Source organism: Pan paniscus, chromosome 9 (genome assembly GCF_029289425.2).
Source record: "Pan paniscus chromosome 9, NHGRI_mPanPan1-v2.0_pri, whole genome shotgun sequence".
Taxonomy (NCBI): domain Eukaryota; kingdom Metazoa; phylum Chordata; class Mammalia; order Primates; family Hominidae; genus Pan; species Pan paniscus.
In genome coordinates this window covers 7,092,501-7,115,570 of record NC_073258.2, presented here as the reverse complement: position 1 = coordinate 7,115,570, position 23,070 = coordinate 7,092,501, and the positions used below count along the sequence as shown (strand labels likewise).

Below are 23,070 nucleotides of genomic sequence, written 5' to 3'. Positions count from 1 at the left end.
TTACAAGGCTAGAATGCTTTAAGAACAACAAAATCATTTTCAGAGACTTGACACAATAGTACTTTATTTTTCACTTATCCAACTGCCTCGTACAAATACAAGTGGGAATTGCAAATGACAGAGGTTTGGCTCTGCACAGTTTTTTTAGAAATCCAGGCTTCTGGTGATTTACTCTGTGTAACACATAGCTTCCCAAGTCACATTTAATGTCAACAGGAAAGGCTGCACATGGGAGGGTTTTATGAGCCAGGTATAGAAATTGCACATGTCACTTCCACTCACATTGGAAGTAATGGCTAGAATTTAATAATACCCAACTCAAAGAAGGCTGGAAAATTGCCTGGCTATGTGTTCAGGACAGAAGGAATCAGGTTTGGTGAAAAATAACCGGTGTCAAGCATAAGTACTATTATGTTCTAGGCACTTTGCTGGGGGATTCAATGATGAGCAAAGAGCAGTCAATGATGAACAGAGATGACATTCAATAATAAACAGTGCCCTCATGGGCTTACAGTCCAGCAGCAAATACAAGTATTAAATAGGCATTTCCAAATATGATATCCATTACAAAAGGGGATGAAAGCGTGTTATAGGAATCCATATCAGGGAACCTGAGGATTGAAAAAGAAAATGAATCTTACCACATATATGATCACATGTTTTAGTATTTGTAATTTGAGTTTCTTGGTTAAGACTGTTGTCATATCCTGTTGAAGATGAAACCTATTAACCCTTGGTAATAGCCCCTCAGAAGCAAAAATGCCTGATTCCCATGCCTAAGTCAGATTGCTTTCCTGGTCTCAAAGTCCCTGTTCCATACTACACAAAGCCCCAAATAAAGCATGGTCCTGAAGATTCCCTCACTTTCCAGCTACGAGTCACACTCAAAAGGCCAATGTTATCTTCAACACCTGCCATTCCATACTTCCCATCATAACTGGTGGCTCCCTAACCTCGCTGCCTATCAGAATCACCTATGGAACTTTTAAAAATAAATAACTTGCTATAAGCCCTATGCAGACTTTCTGAATAAGAATCTTCCATAATGGTGAACCTAGAAATCACTTCTTCCAAGACACAGGTAATTGGCAATTGGACCAGGACAATAAGCAATAGCTAGTGGGATTAAAGCCATGAGTTCTGTTGCCAGGAAATTCCTAAATACAACACTGGATGAGTGAGAAGAAATTAAATACCTCCTCTAGAAAATGTAAGACTCTGGAAATCTCTAACCCACTACCCTGTTGGTCTCTCTAACAGTTCTTCCACATCATATGAGATTGGGCATGAAGTCTTTTTTTAAAAAATTTTTATACTTGTATGACCCCATTTAATTCACTGATCCCCACTGAACATCAATTTTCCCATGGCTACAATGAGGGTACTAATAATATCTTTGCCTAATTAAAGGGTTGATAAGAAAATTAAATAGGAAAAACAGTGTCCATACGCTGTGAAAACTCTCAGAACAGTGTGTCAACTTTCATTAACGTAGGTAAATGTACTCTTTTCAAGGCTTTACTTCCAATCTTCCCCTTAAGTGCTAGTGTCCAGAGGAAAAATTATTTCTTCTCTGTAGAAGTCATTTTGAAGACAGTATTTTTCTGAGATCCAATGTGGTTGGGAGTTCTGAAGAGGAAGTTATAGTTTTAAGCTAGATTATCTCATTTTATTATATTCTGTGTTTATTTTTCTTTGCCGTGCTTAGGCCTTTGGCAAATGTTCTCTAGATGTACCATTCTTATCTCAGAATGCTGTAAACCATCAGTAGAAGCAGTTTAGATTTGGACTGCATGGTAAAATGAAAAGTAATAACCCTCCAACCACAACCTAGTCAGGGTATTAATAATTATATGTAGCAAGAAAACAAAGAAGAAAATAATATTGAAAAAATGGAGATTCCCCAACCAGTTTCATATTTGAAGGATCTGAGTTGTATTTTTATTAAGGAAATTTTTTTTCTGAATACTGTCTTCCAAAATGTTAACATTAAAATCTGAATCAGAGGACTCTGAATGTAAAAGAAGTTTGATCACTGACACCTAGGTCTCTGAAGCGTGTGTGGCCACATGGAAAAGTCGAAGAATGCGCTGTCGAATCTCCTTTGTCTTCACTCCATAGACAATTGGGTTGAGCACAGGAGGAACCAGCAGATAGATATTGGCCAAGATGATGGGCAGGGGAGAGTCACGCCGCTTGCTAAAGCGGTGCACCATGGACAATCCAATGAAAGGTACATAGAATATGAACACAGCACACACATGAGAGACACAAGTGCCAAATGCCTTGGCCTGGGCTTCACGTGTCAAGCCCAACACAGTCTTAAGAATAAGCAGATATGAGAAGGAGATGAGAAGTGAGTCCAGGCCAATGGCAGAGATGATGACGATAAGGCCATAGACGACATTGACCCGGATATCATCACAGGCCAGCTTCATGACATCTTGGTGTAGGCAGTAGGAATGGGAAAGGATATTGGAGCGGCAGAAGGGCAGCTGCTTGATGAAGACAGGAAGGGGTGCCATCAGTGCAGCCCCCCGCACCACAGCAGCCACACCAATTTTGGTGACACGAGGCAACGTAAGTACTGTGGCATGGCGCAGTGGGTGACAGATGGCCACATAGCGGTCAAAAGCCATGGCCAGCAGCACTGTGGATTCCATGCCAGATAAGGAGTGGATGGCAAACATCTGTAGCAGACAAGCATCAAACTGGATGGTAGTGGAATTGAACCAGAAGATGGCCAGCATTTTGGGCATGGATGAGGTGGAGATGAGGATGTCAATGCCTGAAAGCATGCAAAGAAATATATACATGGGCTCATGCAGGCTGTGCTCAGTCCGCACAATGTAGATGATTGTCAAGTTACCTAGCACAGCAATAAGGTAGAGGGAGCACAATGGGAAGGCCAACCAGAACTGAGCCTCTTCTAAACCAGGGAGGCCTATTAGGATGAAGTATGTAGCACTGGATTCATTGCCATTGGGATCCACCATCATGAAGAAGCTGAACTGTGACCAGCACCAGGCAGGTAGAGGCTGGAATGCAAAGATAAGCCACTGTCAGATCCATAAGCATCCCAATACCTAACACCTCACTCTATCCTGACGTCCTGTTCTCTAACTCAAACTCTAATTCCATTCCTTATGCAAATTCTAATCATATTCTAAATGCAATCTCACATAATCTAACATAATTCAAGAACCAGACACAAATTCATCCAGTCCTACTTACTAACCCCATCTGTATTGTTAATCCTGACAGCAAGTGAAAGACTAAGACAAAAATTTTAAGCATATTCCAAATCATTTAGTTCTCCAAAGAAAGGCTACTGGCTGAATATAAAAGAATCTTAGGTGATAAAAATATCTCACCATTTCCTCTATCCTAGCTTACCTTTATGCTTCCCTATGCTTAATACTAACTGCAGTTCTAAGCATATCATTAGACTATCTTTAAGAAAAAATTCCAGTCCAAGTGTAACAACACTAGTAGTAACAGATTAATACTGAAACCTAACCCCATCATTAATCTAATGATCTCCCCAATTCTAGACTTAACCCTAACTTTAACATAACTTAATATTTGACCTTTTAATAACCATTTCAATCTTAAAGATCGAATTGATGATATTCAAGTCACAATTCATATTCTATTATGATAAAATGTAATCCAATAAAAAACTGACACTAAATTAATCCTGAACTCTAACTCTACATTACCTTCTTGTCCAAATGACCACCAAAAGCTTTACACTTGTCCAGACTACTCAGTTTATTTCAAATAAAGAATGATGGCTCTAGTGGATACCGTTGGTGTCCCAGCCAGACCCCATTCACAAAGCCAATGTAACCATCTCCCATCTGCACTGAGCATTGAGTGCTAAGGGCTCACAGCTCCCCTTCTTTCCAGAGGATTGTCCTTGGTCAAATGGGAGGCACCTCACCCAGGAAGGTTACACTGTGCCCCCATGATGCACATCTAGAGGCCAGTGGCTACCTGACATAAGGGGTACCAAAGGTGAGCCCCATTGCCTCTGGGTGCAACAAACACTTTGATGCAATTTGTACTTCAGAGCTTCCCAAGGAACCAGCCTGAGGCTTGTCTCCAGCTGAGACCACAGCCCTGCTTAGCTTTCTTCCCCTGCCCTACCAGGATTCCCTCCTTCTTCTTCTCATGGCCATGTACTCCCTCAATATGTCATTTGGACAAGAACCCCCACCTCAGGTTCTGCTTCTAGGAGACCCACCCAATCTAAGAAAGTGAGATTGATACAACTAGAATACTAACCCTGAGGGGTGATGGCATTAGAAGCACTGGAGGCATAATCAATCCTATAGCAGAATTCAGTCTGCAAACAAACTGAATCTGACTATAAAAATGATTTGATATTACTGAGGTGGAAAATGTCAGACTTGGGTCATCTCAGATTGTATGTGTCTGTTAAGAGTGAACTGATTCCCTCCCTCCCTCCCTTTCTTTCCTCCATCTACAAATATTCATGTGCTCCTACTATAGGGTAGCCCTTATCTTAAATGCTTGAAACCAGAAGTGTTTCCGATTTGGGATTTTTTTTTGAATATTTGCATTATACATACCCAGATCAGCATCCCTAATGCAAAAATCTGAAATTTGAAATGCTGCAGTGAGCATTCTCTTTGAGCATCATGTTGGTGCTCCAAAAGTTTCAGATTTTGGAGCATTTCAGATTTTAGATGTTTGGATTAGGGATACTCAACCTGTATTTATTAGATCATGTGTATTGTAGTTTTTACATAGATTTGGCCCTTGAATGTTTGAGAGCTGGGATAGGGGTTTCTGCACTGGTTACCAGAAAGCAGCTGAGCATAAGTCAGAATTCATGGCCAGCATCAGGAGAGGTCCCATGGGCTCAGGGTGTGTCACAAATCTTTGTACCAGCATCAAGCGGTCACCCAGAGGTTTCCTCAGACCAGATAGAAATTAGTGGGAAACAATGGGAGCATGAATAGTAGAACAGAGGGTGAGAGAGTTTAATTCAATCTGCTGGGAAGGGAAGGTTTAAGGCAGATAAACCATATTTAACCTAGAACTTCAGGCAAAGGGCTGAAGTCATCAATGTCCCTTCTCGCTGCTGCAGCTTCTCTGCAGCATGTGGCACCAGGAGCACTTTCCTCCTTCTTAGAGCTTCTCCCTCTCCTTTCTGCTGTTCCTCGGCTCTCTCTAATCACTAATTGGTTTCGTTTCTGGATCTTCACTCTCCTCTCCAAAATTGTATCTTCAGTGCTCTTCCTGTTCTATATTCTCTTCCTGGGCCATCTCATCCCCTTCAGTAAATCCATTTTTGTTATACAAACAATTGATCCCCAAACCTAGTTAATGAACCCTGAATTCTCTTTTGTAATCCAGGTTCATAATTCGGAAGACTTACTAAAAGGGTTCACCTAATCGTCTCTCAAGCACATCAAACTCTCCATGTTCAAAAAACAAACTCTTTCAGAGGCAGTATTATATAGCCATTGAAACTATGATCTTTGAAATCAACATGCATTCTAAACCCAGTCTAAAACCTCTAGAGCTGTATGATCTGGGGTAAATCATTTAACCTTTCTAAGCCTCAGCATCCTCATCATTAAAATGATTATAAGAGTCCCTGGCTAATAGGGGGTCAATGTGAAGATTAAATGAGATGATAAATGTAAAGCACTTAACACAATACCTCACACATAGTAAGTATGCCAAAAATAATATCTGTTGCTGTTAACCATTTTCCTCCAGTGTTTCTTGTTTTCTGTTATGGTGGCCTGAACCATCATACAAGCCAGGTTCTCTGATCCTGACTGCCACGTCTCTAGGGTAACCTTCCTCATCCACAAAGTCCCAACAATCTAACCAGATGAAACCAACTCGCTCCCTATTATTTTAAAAAATACCCTTGAAACTCCAAATTGATTCTAGAACAAAGACTAAACTTCTTATGACATGGCTAAAGGTCTGACTTTCATCATCCGGGCCTGGGTTCCTCCCTCACCACTCCTCACCATGATCCCTATGATCTAGCCACATTGAAGTTCATGCTATTTCACAAATATAGCCTTGATTCCCATGACTCTGTGTCTTTCTGTCTTTTTTTACTTCTCATCCCCTTGTCAAGAAAAACTGTTCCTCCCAGATCTTCCTCCTTGACTTCCCACACTCATTGTTCACTGGCTTACTGTCTCCTATACTACTTTTCCTAAGCCTTTTTTACCTAGGCATAATTAAATGCTTACTGTTCTGTGCTCAAAAAGAACATTATTTAGGTCTTTTTAAAGTATTTACCCTCTTGATAATAGTAACTATAATTATCGCTATATTTTCCCCTGAATTATGAGCTCCTGAACACCAGGAACCTTATTATATTTATTAATTGTTTAATTAATGCTTTGGAAGATGAAAATGAGTTTTATCAACAGGAGAGTCTCTTAGTATACATCTAGTGAGGGTAACACAGCCAAGGGCATAGTTAAGACTGCTTGTTATCTGTACTAGAGAGACTTTTGAGAAGGATGAGATGATGTTTGGAAGGTCAGTGCAGAGTAATTTTAATTTTGTAAAAATAATCTTTAGGGTCAAACAGAAAAGTCCTTTCTTACCCAAGGAGCTGGAGGGCCAGAGAAATATGTATTAAAAAAAACAGAGCAGCTGCAAGGTCTTGGTCCTAATAAATGCAAAGTGGACATGCAGCACAATTTGTGCCTAAGAGCAGGATAGACCTAAGATCCCTCACCTGGAAACACTGGCAAGAAGGTTCTGGTACTCCAGAGGGTCAGATATCCATGCTATCCATCAGTTTTACATGAACAGATATGGCAGAGCAGGTTGATACTCAGGATTTAAAAAATGTGCTGTCTTAGGAAACACACCGGGAAAGAACTCTGGCTGGGCATATGCAACACTATTGCCTCTGAAGGTAGAGTGATGTGGTGAGCAGAATCCTGGGGCTTAGAACACAAGTCTTGGCGCTAAACAAATGCAGTGAATAATAATAACTGCATAGTGCTGCTGTGAAATTGTATGAGATAAGGCATGTCTAAAGAAATTGTAAAAACCAAATCGGAGTACACATAGTGCATTGTTTTCCACAAAAATGGGCAACAAGGTCTCTGAAAATGTATGAAATTTCATATACTTTTCAATTCCCCAAATTTGTCACCTTAATCACCACTTGGCCTGTATGTACACACTCATACACACACATATTTACTAGCAGTCAATTTCTCACAATAGCAAGACTGGGCACTGATACAAAGATACCAGAAATCAACAAAAGGAAGATTCAGCTGGCCTGGGAAGGAGGTGCCTAGGCAGTATAAAATGGGCAGCTATCGCTGGGGCTAAAATATCAGCCTGGACTCCAGAAGACTACAGCGGAGAGAAATGAATGGATGGAGAAGGAGCCAGCCAGAGAGCTCAAGTGCCACCGTTCAGACTGGCCAGCCCTGAAGCGTCCCGATGTTCAACAGTCCCTCCACGAGACAGGCAGAGGGACCAGATGACTTCCAGGTGGTCTTCCAGCTTGAGCAGCTGTTAGTAATTAAAACTCAGTGAGATGCTTTTGAGCTCTGGAGGAACTTGGAACTAAATTATTTTGAAAATAAGGCACAATCAAGAAAAAATAAACTAACAACGCATTTTTTTATTTTTAGAAAGCCCACACACTGCTCTAATCCCCAAGGAATAGCCCTGTGCTGAGATTTTCTGTGAATAAGTTGAACTATCTTAGCAAGTTCCAGGAATGTTTCTTCAGGAACTATGAAGGACACCTTAACCTTTTCTCAGGAATAGGGGAACAGGAGCTCCCAGCTGTAAAGACTGGAAATCCACGTGGAGGCCTTCAGTCCTCTCCCTTCCTTCCCCCGGGCTTCAGAACTCTGTCTCCTAATGCCAGCCCAGCCCCCCTCACCAGCCCATCCTCACATTCTTCCCTAGAACTCCTTCTCATAGACCCGTGAAAAAGCAGTCAGAGAGATAAACCAGACAGCAGGAGAGAAATGAAGGGATGGAGAGGAAGCCAGCCAGAGGGCCCAAGTGCCACCCTTCAGACTGGCCAGCCCTGAAGCATCCCAATGTTCCACAGTCCCTCCACAAGACAGGCAGAGGGACAGAAGACTTCCAGATGGCCTTCCAGCTTGAGCAGCTGTTAGTAATTAGAACTTAGTGAGATGGTACTCCAAAGGTGTACTATTAGCCTATTAGCCCTATCTCTTCTGACCCAAGAGAACAATGAGGTCACCTTTAACCCTGATTTTGTTGTTTTTATAATATGAACATAGATTATTGAGCACCTACAAAATGACAGAAACTATACAGTGCCATCTGTATAAATATTATCTCTAATCTGGGAACAGCTCTGCAGAAGGTGAGGGTGTTTAATTCAATCTGCTGGGAAGGGAAAGTTTAAGGCAGAGAAACCGATTTAACCTAGAACTTCAGGCAAAGGGGCTAAAGTCATCAACATCCCTTCTTGCTGCACGATGGATCCTCTCTATATTATGGGTGAGTACTATGGATCCTTTCTATATTATGGGTGAGAAAACTGAGGCTCCAAGACATTAAATAACATAACCAAAGTTTAACAGGTGACTGGCAATGCAGAAACTTAACCTAGATAGTCTCATACCAAGGCCTATACACTTTCCCTCATTCTAGGCTGCCTTTAATTTTGCTGCAGCTTCTGAAAGCTAATAAAATCCACCCAAAAGGCAAGGTATAAGAAGGGCTTGGTAAGTAGCACAGCTGTCCTGGGTATACTCTTAGAAGGGAAACCAAGAGGGCTGCAAAGAAGACTCTTCTGCACTGGAACTTGGGACACTCACCTCCTCTTTCAGCCCTAACTCCAAAGGCTGTGAGGTGGGTAGGCCCCACAATGGAGATTAAAAGGCTTGTCCTCTACCAAGTATTTCCTTATTATCTAATTAGAGCCTCTCATCCACCTGTCAAGCAGATATCATTAATCCCATTTGACAGATAAGGATGTTGAGGGTTAGTTAGAGCCCTTAGTGCTAAATCCATTGCTTTACAATATGCCAAGCTACTGCCCTACCCCTCTCCATGTCTCCTTAAGAAGGGACTTCGCTTTGTAAGCACTATTTCAATATTAATCTCTCAGGAATTCAACACTGACGACCCATGAGTCCAGGGGCCCCTCTCGGACTCAGGACACATGACCAGCTCTCCCCACTTAGGTTCAGTGTGGAAGGAGAACCAGGAGGAGATTCATTGTCAGTGTCATTATCTGGGCTAAACACACAGAATGTTTCATGCCCAGAGCAATGGAGTGAGGGCCTCTGGCGCTGCTGTCAGCCTCTGGGAATATTTAGAAAAGAATGTCCCTGGAGAGAAGCCCAGACATACCTGGGAGCCTCTGGCTCCTCATCCCAGGCACAGAGAGGGAAGGCAGACCTCAGGGGCAATGCTGTGGCTGGCAAGGACTGGAGGAGCTTGTCACTTGATTCTTAAATAGAGTCCCTTCCCTAACACTTTAGTGAGGGTAGTAGCCCCAGAATGACTTCCACTCAAATTATCTGCATCCACTGTGCCCCACACCTTGCTTGTATTTAATAAAGCAGATGAACCCTTGCAAGGTGTTGGCCACTCTTCTTAAAATGGCCAAGATGAAAATGGAAAGATGAGAGAGAGCAATTTCTAATTCCCAAAAAGCAAAGTGAGCCCTCACCCCACCCTGCTCACTCAAGTCAGCCTGACCACCTAAAATCACCCCTAGGCAGAGTTCCTAGGTTTCAGGTCTCTGCTCCTCCACTTCCTGAGTAGGACCAGATAAGTGTTCTAAAGATCTGCAAAGCTGCACCTAGTTACCAGTTCCCTGTAGAGCTATTCTGGCTGCAAGCAAATGTAAGGCAAGGGAAATGCCCAAAGTGGGATTTTGATCAGTGTACTCATTTTTTCAACAATCATTGACGGACTTCTGTGCCAGACTCCACTGAGTACCAGAGATATCGTTCCAGCCTTCCAAGGATGGGGAGAAATTGAGACAAATATGCAGCCATCACAGCACATTATGATAAATTCTGGACAAGGGTAAGCAAAAGGGCCTCAGAAGCAAAGACAACAATAGCTCAGCAAGCTTTTTAGGTTCCAAGGGCTTCCCTGAGGAGGTGACATTTAAGCCATGGCAGTGGCGGGACCTGCTGCAGGCAGGTAATGGGGCAGCGGCACAGGAAGTTAATGGGGCGGGGCACAGCAGCATTCGGTTAGACAACAAAAACATATTGAGTGTCCAAAACTGGAGATGAAACAGTAGATAAATCAGACAAGATGATGGCTTTTATGGAGCTCATATAACATGAGGCCAATAATGAGAAGTAAACAAATAAAATTTCAGTTGAAGATAAGGGCACGAAAGAAAGACAGAGTGATAGGACAGAGGAAGATGGGTGCAGGACACTCATACTGGAGACAGGGGTCAGGAAAAGCCTCTCTTAAGGATGTGACATATGATGAGAAAACACCAGCCATTCTAAGATCCAGGGAAAGTGCATTCCAACCGTGGGAGACAGCAAGAGAAAAGCGTCCCCCAGCAAGAATGATATTGGGGGATTCATGGAACAAAAGGAAGGGCAAGGTGGCCAGAGCATCAAGAGCACAACAGAGTTTGAGAAGATGAGGTGGGAGGAGGGCAAGGACCTCATCAGGTAACAGGGTCTTGCAGGGTATGGCAAGGAGCTTTGGTTTAATTCTGAGTGACTTGGGGGAATTTCAGCAACAGACCTTATCTAGTTTGTTTTTAAAAATACATCCTGGCTAATACAAAGAGCCAGAGAGAAAGAGAACAGACCTTGTTTGGAAAGCTGAAAGTGACTTAGTGTAGCTAGGGTAAGGAGTACAAGGCAAGGGGTGCTGCCGTGTGGACACTAATCTACTTTTTAAATGGGCTGAAGACTGAATCCTGATCCTAGACACAGACCAAGCTGAGATCGGAGCCCCAGGAAGATTACTAAGTCCCAGTCTCAGCCACAGCCTGACTCCTGATGTACAGCATACAATGAAACCAACCTCACTCAGAGCCCCACTTCCACCCCAGCTGCAGCCTCATCCCCAGTCATAGACTGAGCTTCAACCACGTTCACCCTGCTCACACACCAAACCCCAACTCAACCCCAATGCAGCCCCAGTCTAACCCCAGCCCAGCCTGTCCTCTGTCCTCTGTCCTCATTCACATCAGCCCCTGCCAGCCTCTAGATGGGCATACTAGTAAACTAATCACTGAAAAACTGCTTGAAAACTACCCTTAGGCTACCTCCAGCACCCACATGCTTCTGTTCAGCACACAAACCTAGAGATCACTGAGGCTGCCTGTCCTTTGAGTCAGGGGCTTCCTACACATCTCCCACTTCTGGTTCTTCACAGCCTGGCTTCTCATGCACTCAGCAAGTCTAACAGGAGACCCCTAGCTGCAAGTAACCCATGCACCTGGACATGCCCCTGGCCTCCTGCACTCACCTCAACCGTATAGAAGGAATGTGTGACCCCCTTTGTCCAGTCTTCCTCCAGAAGAGGTCTGGGAGGCTGCACTGAAATACAACCTCTCTGTCTCCGCCTACTCCCTTGGACCTCCCTGGTCAGGGTTATTTATTCTCTGCCTCACCCTCTCCCTCCTTCTGCTTCTTCCTGCAGGGTGGGGCAGAATGCTGTCCAAAGGGTACATCAGCAGGTACCCCTCACTAGCCCACTGTGGTCCTGGACTGCTTCTCAGCTTCCGTGCCCTGGGAGGATATGCCTGGGGGTATGGGGAGGAGAGGCAATGGGGAAAGGGATCTCTAGAGTCCTCCCCTGATGGGCTGCTGGGATCCTCATGCCAACTCCCAATGTGAAGGATAGATAGGGAAAGTGAGTAGAAAAAAGCTAGAAGAAACTCATTAGTGTAGTCTTCGTGACGGTCTTTATCCAAGTCTCTTCTCAGGTTTATCAAACTCAAACAGGAGAATGGCAAAGGAAGTTTGCAGAGACACTCCACGGTTAAGTGTCAGCCCATTTCCATCCTGAAGTGTTCTTTCTGTCCTCCCTTCTCTCATTTGGGGGACACTGTTTAGGTCCTTGCTAAGCGTGGAATTCACTGGGTCCATCCTCCTTTTCCCAAAGCCCTAGGGCTACATCTTTTTTTTTGTCTCCCAGGCTCTGGTCCCTGTGTCTGGATAACTTATAACCAAGGTCCCCAGGGACAGTGCCTCTGCCGTCCACTCTCTGGCCTTGGATTACTGAACTTCTGGCTGAGGACAGAAACGTGGTTTCTTTAACCCTCCCTACCCCAACACCAGCCATGTAAGACCAATGACATCTGGTTTCTCCCTTAAGGGCAAAAATAGTCAGAGAACATTTTAGAGAGTTAGAGAACAATTTGAATGTAAAACTAAATACCTCGTATTTTGAAATAAGTAAAAACTACATCTATAAATAGAACAACATGATTTTTAGTTGGTCTCCCCTTATTTTTTACTGATCAGTTTCACAACTGTAAGTTTTAAATTCAGAACACAGGACACGCTAAATCAAGCTATGCTAAAATAGATCATGGCAAATCAGACCATTCTAACTCAGACCACATCAAAATTACTGGTGACAACAGTTTCTGGTGCCTACAGAGCATGCAGCCTGACACTTGCTATCAGAACCCTGGAGCCATCTCTGCTGCCTCCATTAACCTCATTAACTTAGACATGGCAAAGACTTTAAAAAATACCAAAGGGACTTCTACTTCCATCCAATATGGAGTAACAGTGAGACATGTGGAAGGACAGTGAGACATGAGACAAGGTGAATAATGAGGTGAATGCTACAGTTTTTTCAGCTTCCTGCCTTAAGGGAGTTTCCATGCGGCAACAGAAGGGAGATTGACTGGCTTCCCCTCCACCCTTGCTTTCCCAGAGGGATTAGGAGAAACTCCCTACAACCAAGGCTTTTTTTTTTTTTTTTTTGACACAGAGTCTTGCTCTGTCACCAGGCTGGAGTGCAGTGGCATGATCTCGGCTCACTGCAACCTCCACCTCCCGGGCTCAAGTGATTCTCCTGCCTCAGCCTCCCAACTAGCTGGGACTACAGGCACGTGCCATCACACCCGGCTAATTGTTGTATTTTTAGTAGAGATGGGGAACCAAGGACTTTTATACATGTTTGGCAGACAAGCCAAAAAGGGAAGGGAGAGGTGAGGATACCATGACCTGCTATTGAGGCAGGAGGGCAGGGTTTAGGGAGGCCAGTGCCTCAGATAGCAGAGGCAGGAAAGGTAGGAAGAGGTAACAAAAGCCCTTGAAATCCTTGTGTTCAGGATGAAGAAGGTGTGGTCTGGCCTGTGAAAAGGTGGAGCAAGGAAGCACCGTGTTTCCTTTCATTCCCACAGACTGAGCTATCACCCAGGCTGACCCCAGGCCGAGAAACTGGGCATCTTAGAGTCATGTCACTCAACTTTGGAAATTATTTCTGCTGCTCACAGCCAGACTTCTTCAATCTCCCTCCTCCATTCCAAGATACATACAGACACCACACATCAATCAATGCTCAGAAATACAGATGCTGTCCCCATTCGTGTCACATACACACCCAACACACAAAGAAAGTTTGCCTTAAAACATATACACTAGACATATGCACGAAAATAGCATCAGTACCAACAATATGCACACAGAATTCAGATGTACATTTCACCGACTTACAACTAATAACACATATACCGCACAAAATGGTTTTACATCTCAAATATTATGCACAGTGGACATATACCCAAACACACTGAAAGATACAGGCATCCCAATACTACACATTCCACACATTCCACACATTCATGCACCACATTCACATAGTACAAATAGGAAGAAAAGGTAGAGGCAGCATTCTTACCAGATACACATAAAGGTACTGCCCACCATGCAGATACAGACACCAGCATTCTCACGTAGACACATATCATATACCAACTAACAGATACCACAGAAATACAAATGCGCAATCAGAGACACATCTCATGAAACATACATGTGCCAGGACAAAGCTACCACACTCACCAGGACACAACCAGTACGTATTCCATGTGTGCACCCTCTCTCTCACATATACGCACACTGAAAAGCAAGTGTCCACATAAACACACCCACATATTCACACCCACAACCAGAATACGTGGCACCCTTATGGACAAATAGTTGTATAGAGCCACACAGATGCAAATTGGCAGATTTCACAAATCTGCCAACACACCCTCTTGCATACAGAAACTTCAACATTGCATGTGAGCTGCCTCTTGTCTTGTTGCTGTCTCTCCAGTTACTATTCCCCAAATACCTTCATTAACCCCTGATTATGGCTGGGCAACCACTTTAGGGTATTTGCAATAACGTTTATAGTCCATGCAAATTCACCAACATGGGCACATGGGGGCAAGAACATTAAAATCATACTTCAAAACTGGAATGAACCATGAGGTGTGATCTTTACAGCCTCCCTATGTCAAAACTAGATGTATTTTCTAGCTGAGAGAGAAGGAGAAGGCAAGACCACCATAGCAGAGGGACTAGTGCAGTCATTCTCCAGGATGTCCAGACAGGGTCATAAGTTCAGTACTGACACATTCCTGGAGACAGAATACATGACCTACTTAAATTGCTGGAAGAAGACAGCACAATAGGTTTGATACTTTAATCACCAAGGCATTCAATAGGATCCTAATATTCCCATCTTCCGTAGTAGTAGTAGAAGCGAGACACTAAGGTATCTCACTTGCCACCTTGTGAGAACATATGGAGGACCCTTGAACGGATCTCTTTGGTCTTGGCTCCATAGACAAGGGGGTTGACTACAGGTGGTAGCAGCAAGTAGGTATTAGCCATAACCACATGGAGGAGCGAGGTGGGACCACCCAGCCTATGCACCACCGAGAGCCCAATGAGGGGTACATAGAAGACCAGAACAGCACAGAGGTGGGAGATGCAGGTGTTGAAAGCCTTGAGTGCTGCCCTCCGAGAGGACAGCTCCAAAACAGCCCGCAGGATGAGGATATATGAGAAGCCAATGAAGAGAGAGTCCACACCCATGACTGAGAGGATGATGAAGAGTCCATAAACCACATTGACCCTAGTGTCAGTACAGGACAGCTTCATAATATCTTGGTGCAGACAGAAGGAGTGTGTGACAGTATGTGTTCGGCAGTAGGACAACCACTTGAGGATGAAGGGCAGTGGGAAGAAGAATACAAACCCCCTGGTCAGGGCAGATAGTCCAATCTTGGCCACAGTACACCCTGTCAGCACAGAAGCATGGCGCAATGGGTGGCAAATGGCCACAAAGCGGTCAAAAGCTATGGCCAGTAGGACAGCTGACTCCACGGCTGACAGAGCATGCATAAGGAACATCTGGGCCAGGCAAATGTTGAACTCAATCTCCTGGATGCCCATCAGGAAAAGACTGGCCATCTTGGGCATGGTGATAGAGGAGAGGACTAGGTCAATAGTGGAAAGCATGGCCAGGAAGAGGTACATGGGCTCATGCAGTCGCCTCTCCACACGAATGATGAGGACAATGGTCAGGTTACCCAGGGTGGCCAAGGCATACATAAAACACAGTGGGAAAGCCAGCCAAAAGTGTATGGTAGGCCCCAGGCCAGGGATACCCACCAAAAGGAAGTATGCTGCGTGGACCAGATTTCCATTTGAAGTGGCTATGATAGGGACCAAGAGCTGGGGCTTCTGCATACCAAATCCAGGGTCTAGGAAAGGGAAAAGTAGAAACATCATTTAGTTGTGGCTCAGAGGAGAGAAAGGACTAATGAGGAAAAGGCATTGGAGTGGTGACAGTAACAAACAGGACTAAGTCATCCTGGTAATTCTGAATCCTAGTCTTTCTCTGCTCTGATTCTCCTTATATACAACTTCCTGGACACCTTGAGCCTTACCCTGACCCTCCAAGGCCCCAGTGCTGCACAAGCAGATTCTATTACTGTCCCATGAATCTCAATGTGTGAAGACACACTCATAAAACATGTAAGACAGTCCTGCATCTTCAGAGCTGATGTTGCTGCCCAGGGCACTGCTCTTAGCCTTTTCCCATCAGAGTAGACTTGCAGGATTGCTCAGAATGGTCCACACTGACCAGCTCTTCTGATGTATCCTGGGGTTAGGGTGGGTCTGGGTTCAGATTTAGAGGCTCAGTCTATAGCTGCCTTTAAGACCTACTATAATCTAATTTAAGATAGGGAGCAGGGGCTCAGTCTGGGATGAGATTTCAAGAGAGGTTTGTGTTTAGGCCTGAATACCATTTCTCAAACTTTCCTGATAGAAACATCTAAAGTAATTGACAACACCATCCCTCCAGGTCCTGCTCCAGGCCCAGAAAATCAGAATTGCCAGGGCAAGGTTTTGGAAATCTTTTTAAAAAACAATAAGCCCCGCCGGGTACAGTGGCTCACGCCTGTAATCCCAGCACTTTGGGAGGCCGAGGTGGGCGGATCGCAAGGTCAGGGGTTTGAGACCAGCCAGGCCAACATGGTGAAACCCTGCCTCTATTAAAAATGCAAAAGTTAGCCAGGCGTGGTGGAGCGCACCTGTAATCCCAGCTACTCAGGAGGCTGAGGCAGGAGAATCGTTTGAACCTGGGCGGCAGAGGCTGCAGTGAGCCGAGATCACCCCCACTGCATTCCAGCCTGGGTGACACAGCGAGACACCAACTCAAAAACAAAACAAAACAAACAAACAAAAAACGATAAGCCCCTTTCCCCTAGGAAATTTGTGCTTTAAATCAGAGAACTTTGGGGAAAGTTGTTCTGGTGTTCTTGGGGGCAGGGAGGTGAATGAAGAGGGACTATCATTTCCATTTCCAGCTCCCAAACGAACAATAAACAGCATCTGCCATCAGGATCTCTCAAGCCCCAGGTGAGAGTCAGTCCCAGGTTGCGCTCAGCAAGAGGAGCATGTCATGGAAATCAGATGCAGCTGAGACATGAACAGAAAATCAGCCAGTGCTGCTGCTGTTACTCCACAGTGTTCACAGGCACACTCCTCCCTCCACCTACTCTCCCTGGTGATCACACAACGTCCCAGGCTCAACTTCTTTCTCTCTATAGACCACACTGTTCTAAGCCTGTGTCCTGAGATTCAGCCATATAACCTACCGCCTCCTTGATATTTCTACCTGGATAGCCTATGGGCCTCCCACTCATCTTGCCTCTAACAGGGACCCCTTCCAAACCTGTTCCTGATCTCAGAGAATGCCACTGCTCAGAACCCACATCACCCAAGTCAGGGCAGCTGGTCTCATCTTGACCCCTCTCCTCTTTCACCCCCACATGCAATTCAACTTTTCCAATTAATTATTGGGGCCGTTCCTCTTAATACACCTCCTCCCAACTTAATTATATTATCCACTCTGCCCTGATTATAAAAAGAGCCTTCCAACTTACCTCCCTGCCTCCAAACCTAGTCTATTCCAAACCACCTTCCACACCACTGCCATCTAAACAGCAAAACTGGACACCTGGGGCTCCTGCTGAGCAAGTTAGGAGTGATTCCCATAGCGTCCCAGATAAAGTAAGAACTAGTAACTCCACAGTATGTAGACAAGGCCCTTCACAGTGTTCCTCTAACTCAACTTTCCAGCCCAGCTTCAGTTTCCTTCTTCATCACCAATCACCACCACCACCACCACCACCACAACACACACGTGCACATACACACACACGTACACACTCACACACATTTTTTTCCTGGTAAAGTAATTCCCCTTGCCTTGCTTAAGTGAAGAGTCGGAGGCAGGAACTGAGGAGTCCTGTCCTGGGACAAAGGATAGGCAAAGCTTGGAACGGGTCTCACAGGCTTGAAGAAATTCCTCTGCGTAGGAACAAGGTCCAGGAACCGGGCTACTGTGATCTGGAAAAGGTGTACACTAGAAGACCTCTCCAAGCAGCCAAGCTGACTGATCAAGTCCCGGCTTCCTTATGCAATGAGCCTTCTGTGCCTGTCTCTGCGGACCTTCCCGTTGCCTAACCTCCCTGGGCTGAGCCTGCTACACTCACCACCAGTGCTTCCCCAGCGCATGGAGGCCGCCCAATTATAGCTTCTCTGGGGCCCCTCAGGCGTGTGTAGAGTGATGGAGAGTGAACGAGTCGGGTCTCCCTGGCACTGACGCTCTGCTCAGACGCCCAAGGAAAGCTGAGCCCTGACTCCTACCCAAAGGGACTGAGCTCTGTCACTATCCCTCTGAGCCCAGCTCAAGAGACTAGAGGGAGGCTGTGTCGCGGGGTGGAAAGGAGAAGAGGAATAACGGGGCTGGAAGAGAGGACCTGCTGGAATGGAGGGGTGGGCACTCAGCAGAAAGCACGCAGGGATACCAGCGCTCCGAACACACTAACTACCCGAGGGGATCGAAGCTGTGTCAGGGACTCTCGCTTCTTCATGCTGCCACCTTGTGGTCGCATAGGGGATCTTCAGCCTCGTGGCCGACCCTGAGCAATGGCTCTGAGGATGATGCCTTTAAGAACCAAGGACCCAACTGACTCTAGCATCTGAGCTCTTTCCACTACTCTGCGCTGCCCCTTAGCTCTCCCTCTCACCCTCTCAAGCCCACCCTTTCTTCCTTGGGTCGCTAATCATAGATGTCCTGTCCTTCCAGAAATGAGACCGTGTGGCATATTTGTTTGAACATGGGGCTCTAGAAGGAAACAGACTTGGGTCCGCCCATTTATTAATAGTATGACTACTATAAGTATTTAATGTGAAAGCATTTAACGTGAAAAACGAAATGAGGTACTAGCAAGTCTCCAGTGAATGTTTGTGTTCATTATTACTAGTCAAAACAAATGGAAGAGCCAAGGACGTAGGAAATCCAGTAGACAGTGCCACAAAAGAGACAGGAAAAAATATATTGACAAGGAAGATTGGTCAGCAGTTCAGAAAGCTGCTGAGAGATCAAGCAGTGAAAAGACTGAAATCAAAGGTCACTGGCTACCTGGATAACAGGGTGGGGGATGGAATCTTGAGTGAAGCAGTGTGAGGAGTGTGTTAGGAAGAGATGAAGAGAGTAGATGTAGACAACCCTTTTAAGATATTTGTACGTGAACAGAGGAGTGAAATGGACAATATTGGGAGGATTTATAGCTCCACAGAGATTTTAAAATGTGTATTTTGGAACTAGAAGAGACTAAATGTCAACAGGATGGAGTTGGCAGAGAGACTCCTTGTCCTTTACTCCTCACATTACTGGTAGCTATGGCCCAGGAAGATAATCTGTCTTCCCCCTCTATATAGTAACTATGAGGAATCTTACTTTGTCCAATACCTTTCATCACCCAAGCAGGCCAGACCAATCTCCTAAACTCCAAATATGGTAAAGTCTATTGGACATAGGTGTCCTTCAGGCACCTCAAACTCAACACCTAACTCATTATTTCTAAGCTCATTGATTTCATTATCAACTAAGCTCATCATCTCTGGTCTTCAATCCGGACCCCGCTCCCTGTCTGTTTTATGTTCCCTGTCATATAAATCACTCTGTTGGCCATGTCAAAAATTCAGAAGTCATCATCCCTGCCTTCTCCCCATCTCTCTCTCACCTTCCTCTCCAACCACATCCAATCAGTCGCCAAGTTCTGTTCATTTTATCTACTAGGTATCTATTTTGTGAGTCTGATTATCTTTCTCCATCTTTTTTGCCTTTTCTTCATTCCAAGCCAAGACAGTCTTTTGCCTAGATCATCAGAATAACTTGTTCACTGGTCAGACTCACAGAAGAATTTCCCTACCAATCTGTTGTCTATGCTGTGGCCAGTGTGATCTTCCAAACACAAATCAGTTCATGGCAATTCTCCATTGCCTTTAGAATGAACAGTTGAATTCCCCATTGCCTGTAGAATGAACACACTCCTGAACCCAACTCATAGGAACTCCATAAGCCATCTCAGTGCAACTCTCCATCTCCATCCCCAACCATTTTACCTCCCTTTTTGCATACATAAGTCCTATTGGACCCAAAATATTTCCACATCTTCAATGTGCCATGCTCTCTCTCACCCTTCAGCCTTCACATATATTTTTCCCCTGGTAAAAACACTCATCCTATTCCCAGTTTTAATTCTTAGCCTTTTCTGTTTAAACACCCTTGCTTAGAAAGACTTTTCTTGACCCCTAATCTTGGCGGGACCTCTTTACCCTTTTTCTCTTTGTTTTACTGATAGCATTTAACGTTGTGATATTATTTTTCATACTTATGAACATATCTTCGTACCTTTGTAGGGAGGGTGGACACTAATGTGTATGTATAAAACGAAACGTGAACAGAGTCCTCTTCTATCCACTCTTAAGGCAGAAATTATTGGTCTTGTTGATCTGCACTCATACCTCACAACTCTATGACTTCAATTGAGGCATGTTTAATGGGTAGGCCCCTTAAATTATTATTAATATTAATAACATTATGTACCTAGCTGGCGTAATTTCCACAGGCACTTTTCAAGCGTTCATTTTTTTTTCTCTTTTTACAGTATTAAGAATAGATCTTATTAAGGTGACCCACAGTATGACTTTAAAAATAATAGTTTTCCCTCTACTTATATTTCAATATTTTTTGAAGGAAAGAAGGGAGGAAAAATCATTCAATGTAAATGGAATGTTAAAGGTCCAATGGATAATGGAGAGCTTTGGCCAAACATATACTCATGGCTTAGGAGGTCCTAAAAGATATGAACTTGCCTAATTCGACAGCCCCATCTCATGACACCTCAACTCTCCCTCAATACGGCCCTGCATTGGCATCCTTCTAGTTCCTTAAATAAAGTTCTCTATCTGTACACCTTCTTCTAAGCATTTGCTCAAATGCTTGTTTTATCTGGGATGGTCAACCTCTTTGTTTCCCTCCTCTAAAAACTAACATTTATTTAGATTCTGTTTTAGGTGCTATTTCTATAAGAAGGTCTTTCCTGTAAGATGTTTTCTTGTTTCTTTAGTATCCAAATTTCATTTTTAGATGACCAATGCCATTGTTTTTTGTTACGAGATAATGATATGTGTGTCACACACAAATCCCTACAACCTCCCATGAAAAGAAAGAGTGTAATGGTACCTAAAGATAAAAATGATTCCTTGTGTTAATAACCTGTTATAAAGCAAGAAAAAGAAACATGATATGAGAGTTAGAAAATGAAATTAGTCATTATTTGTAGATTAGTGATTGTATATGTAGAAAATCCAAAAGACTGTATTGATAAGTTATTAGAAATGAGTATGTAAAGATTGCTGAATACAAGGTCAACTTACAAAATTCCACTGTATTTCTTTATAAAATTTTTAAGCATTTACAATAACAGAAAAATCAGATGTCTAAGAGTAAATCTAACAAAGAATGTAGAGGAATTTCTGCACAGAAAACCACAAAGCATCCTTAAAAGAAACTGAAGAAGACCTAAATAAATGGAAGAAAACACTATTCTTTTTAATTGGAAAACTCGATAATGTGAAGAATCTACTTAGCCCCCAAATTTTTCCATAGAATCAATACAATCCCAATAATATCCTAATTGGTGATTGTGTAAAATTTGGTAAGCTTGATTAAAATATACATAAAAATGTAAATTGCCAAAATTAGCCACAAAACTCTAGAAGAATAGGACAAAGTGAGATTTTATATACTAAATATCAAAAATTTAAAAACTATAGTAATTATGCATATGTGGTATTTGTTCAGGGATAGACAATTGAGCCAATGAATGGAAATAAAATTTCAGAAGTATGCCCACTCATACACAGCCAGTTGTTAAATGACAAAGGTAATTCTGTGAGGCAATCAGAAAAGGAGAATTTTTTTATTAAATGATACTACAATAACTGAATATCCGTATAGAAGAAAATAAAATTTGAACCCTAAATTCACACTACTTATAAGAATTAAATCTTTGTGGTTTGCATATATAAGTACAAAAGGCAAACCAATTAGCCTTCCTGAAGTAATATAAAAGAATATTTTCATGACCTCAAGTAAAGATTGACTTCTTAATGCAGTTAATTCATCCATGAATATTTATTGAGTGCCTAATATATGACAGGTACTCTTCTAAGTGATGGAAACACTTTAATGAACAGAACAGACAAACTCTCCTGCTTTTGTGGAGCTTACATGCCAGCCAGTATGATTTAGCTTTCCTCTGTAGGTATATCTGTCTAGATGCATGCCAGATAGTTTTTTTTTTTCACTTGCAGTTTATAAATTTCATTAGGAATTATCTAGAAATAGATCTTTTATTTTATAAATAAGTGAGCATGGCATATCTCCAAATGCTAATGAAGATGCAGAGAAACAACCTCTAATGCATTGCAGGCGAGAATGTAAAATGGCACAACTACTCTGGAAAATAGTTTAGTAGTTTTTTTTTATTAAATTTTAAGTTCTGGGATACATGTGCAGAACATGCAGGTTTGTTACATAGGTATACATGTGCCATGGTGGCTTGCTGCATCTATCAACCATTATCCAGATTTTAAGTCCCACATGCATTAGGTATTTGTCCTAATGTTTTCCCTCCCCTTGCCCCTCGCCCACTGACATGCCCGGGTGAATGATGTTCCCCTCCCTGTGTCCATGTGTTCCCATTGATCAACTGCCACTTATGAGTGAGAATATGCAGTGTTTGGTTTTCTGTTCCTATGTTAGTTTGCTGAGAATGATGGTTTCCAGCTTCATCCATGTCCCTGCAAAGGACAAGAACTTATTCTTTTTTATGGCTGCATAGTATTCCATGGTGTACATGTGCCGTATTTTCTTTATCCAGTCTATCATTGATGGGCACTTGGGTTGGTTCCAAGTGTTTGCTATTGTGAACAGCACTGCAATAAACATACATGTGCATGTGTCTTTATAGTAGAATGATTTATAATCCTTTGGGTATATACCCAGTAATGAGATTGCTGGGTCAAATGGTATTTCTGGTTCTAGATCCTTAAGGAATGGCCACACTGTCTTCTACAATGGTTAAACTAATTTACACTCCCATCAACAGTGTAAAAGTGTTCCACATCCTCTCCAGCATCTGTTGTTTCCTGACTTTTTAATGATCACCATTCT

The 23,070-nt window shown here is 43.4% G+C and overlaps 1 protein-coding gene across 2 annotated transcripts; it reads right to left on the bottom strand.

The window, feature by feature from the left end:
• Nucleotides 1-36: 36 nt before the first annotated feature.
• Nucleotides 37-18,293, bottom strand: LOC100977711 (olfactory receptor 51E1). 2 transcript variants are annotated; one of them, XM_057299068.2, is made up of 3 exons: nt 17,748-18,293; nt 15,642-15,733; nt 43-3,038 (listed from the first exon to the last, which is right to left on the bottom strand). In XM_057299068.2, exons 2-3 carry the CDS (start codon nt 15,717-15,719, stop codon nt 2,043-2,045), a joined length of 1,074 nt encoding a protein of 357 aa, XP_057155051.2. In that variant the 5' UTR covers nt 15,720-15,733; nt 17,748-18,293; the 3' UTR covers nt 43-2,042. The 2 variants fall into 2 exon arrangements, with proteins under 2 accessions (XP_054950004.1, XP_057155051.2); XM_055094029.3 differs by lacking the exons at nt 15,642-15,733; nt 17,748-18,293 and adding an exon at nt 11,482-11,581 and having other exon boundaries at nt 37-3,038.
• Between the last annotated feature and the right edge of the window lie 4,777 nt (nt 18,294-23,070).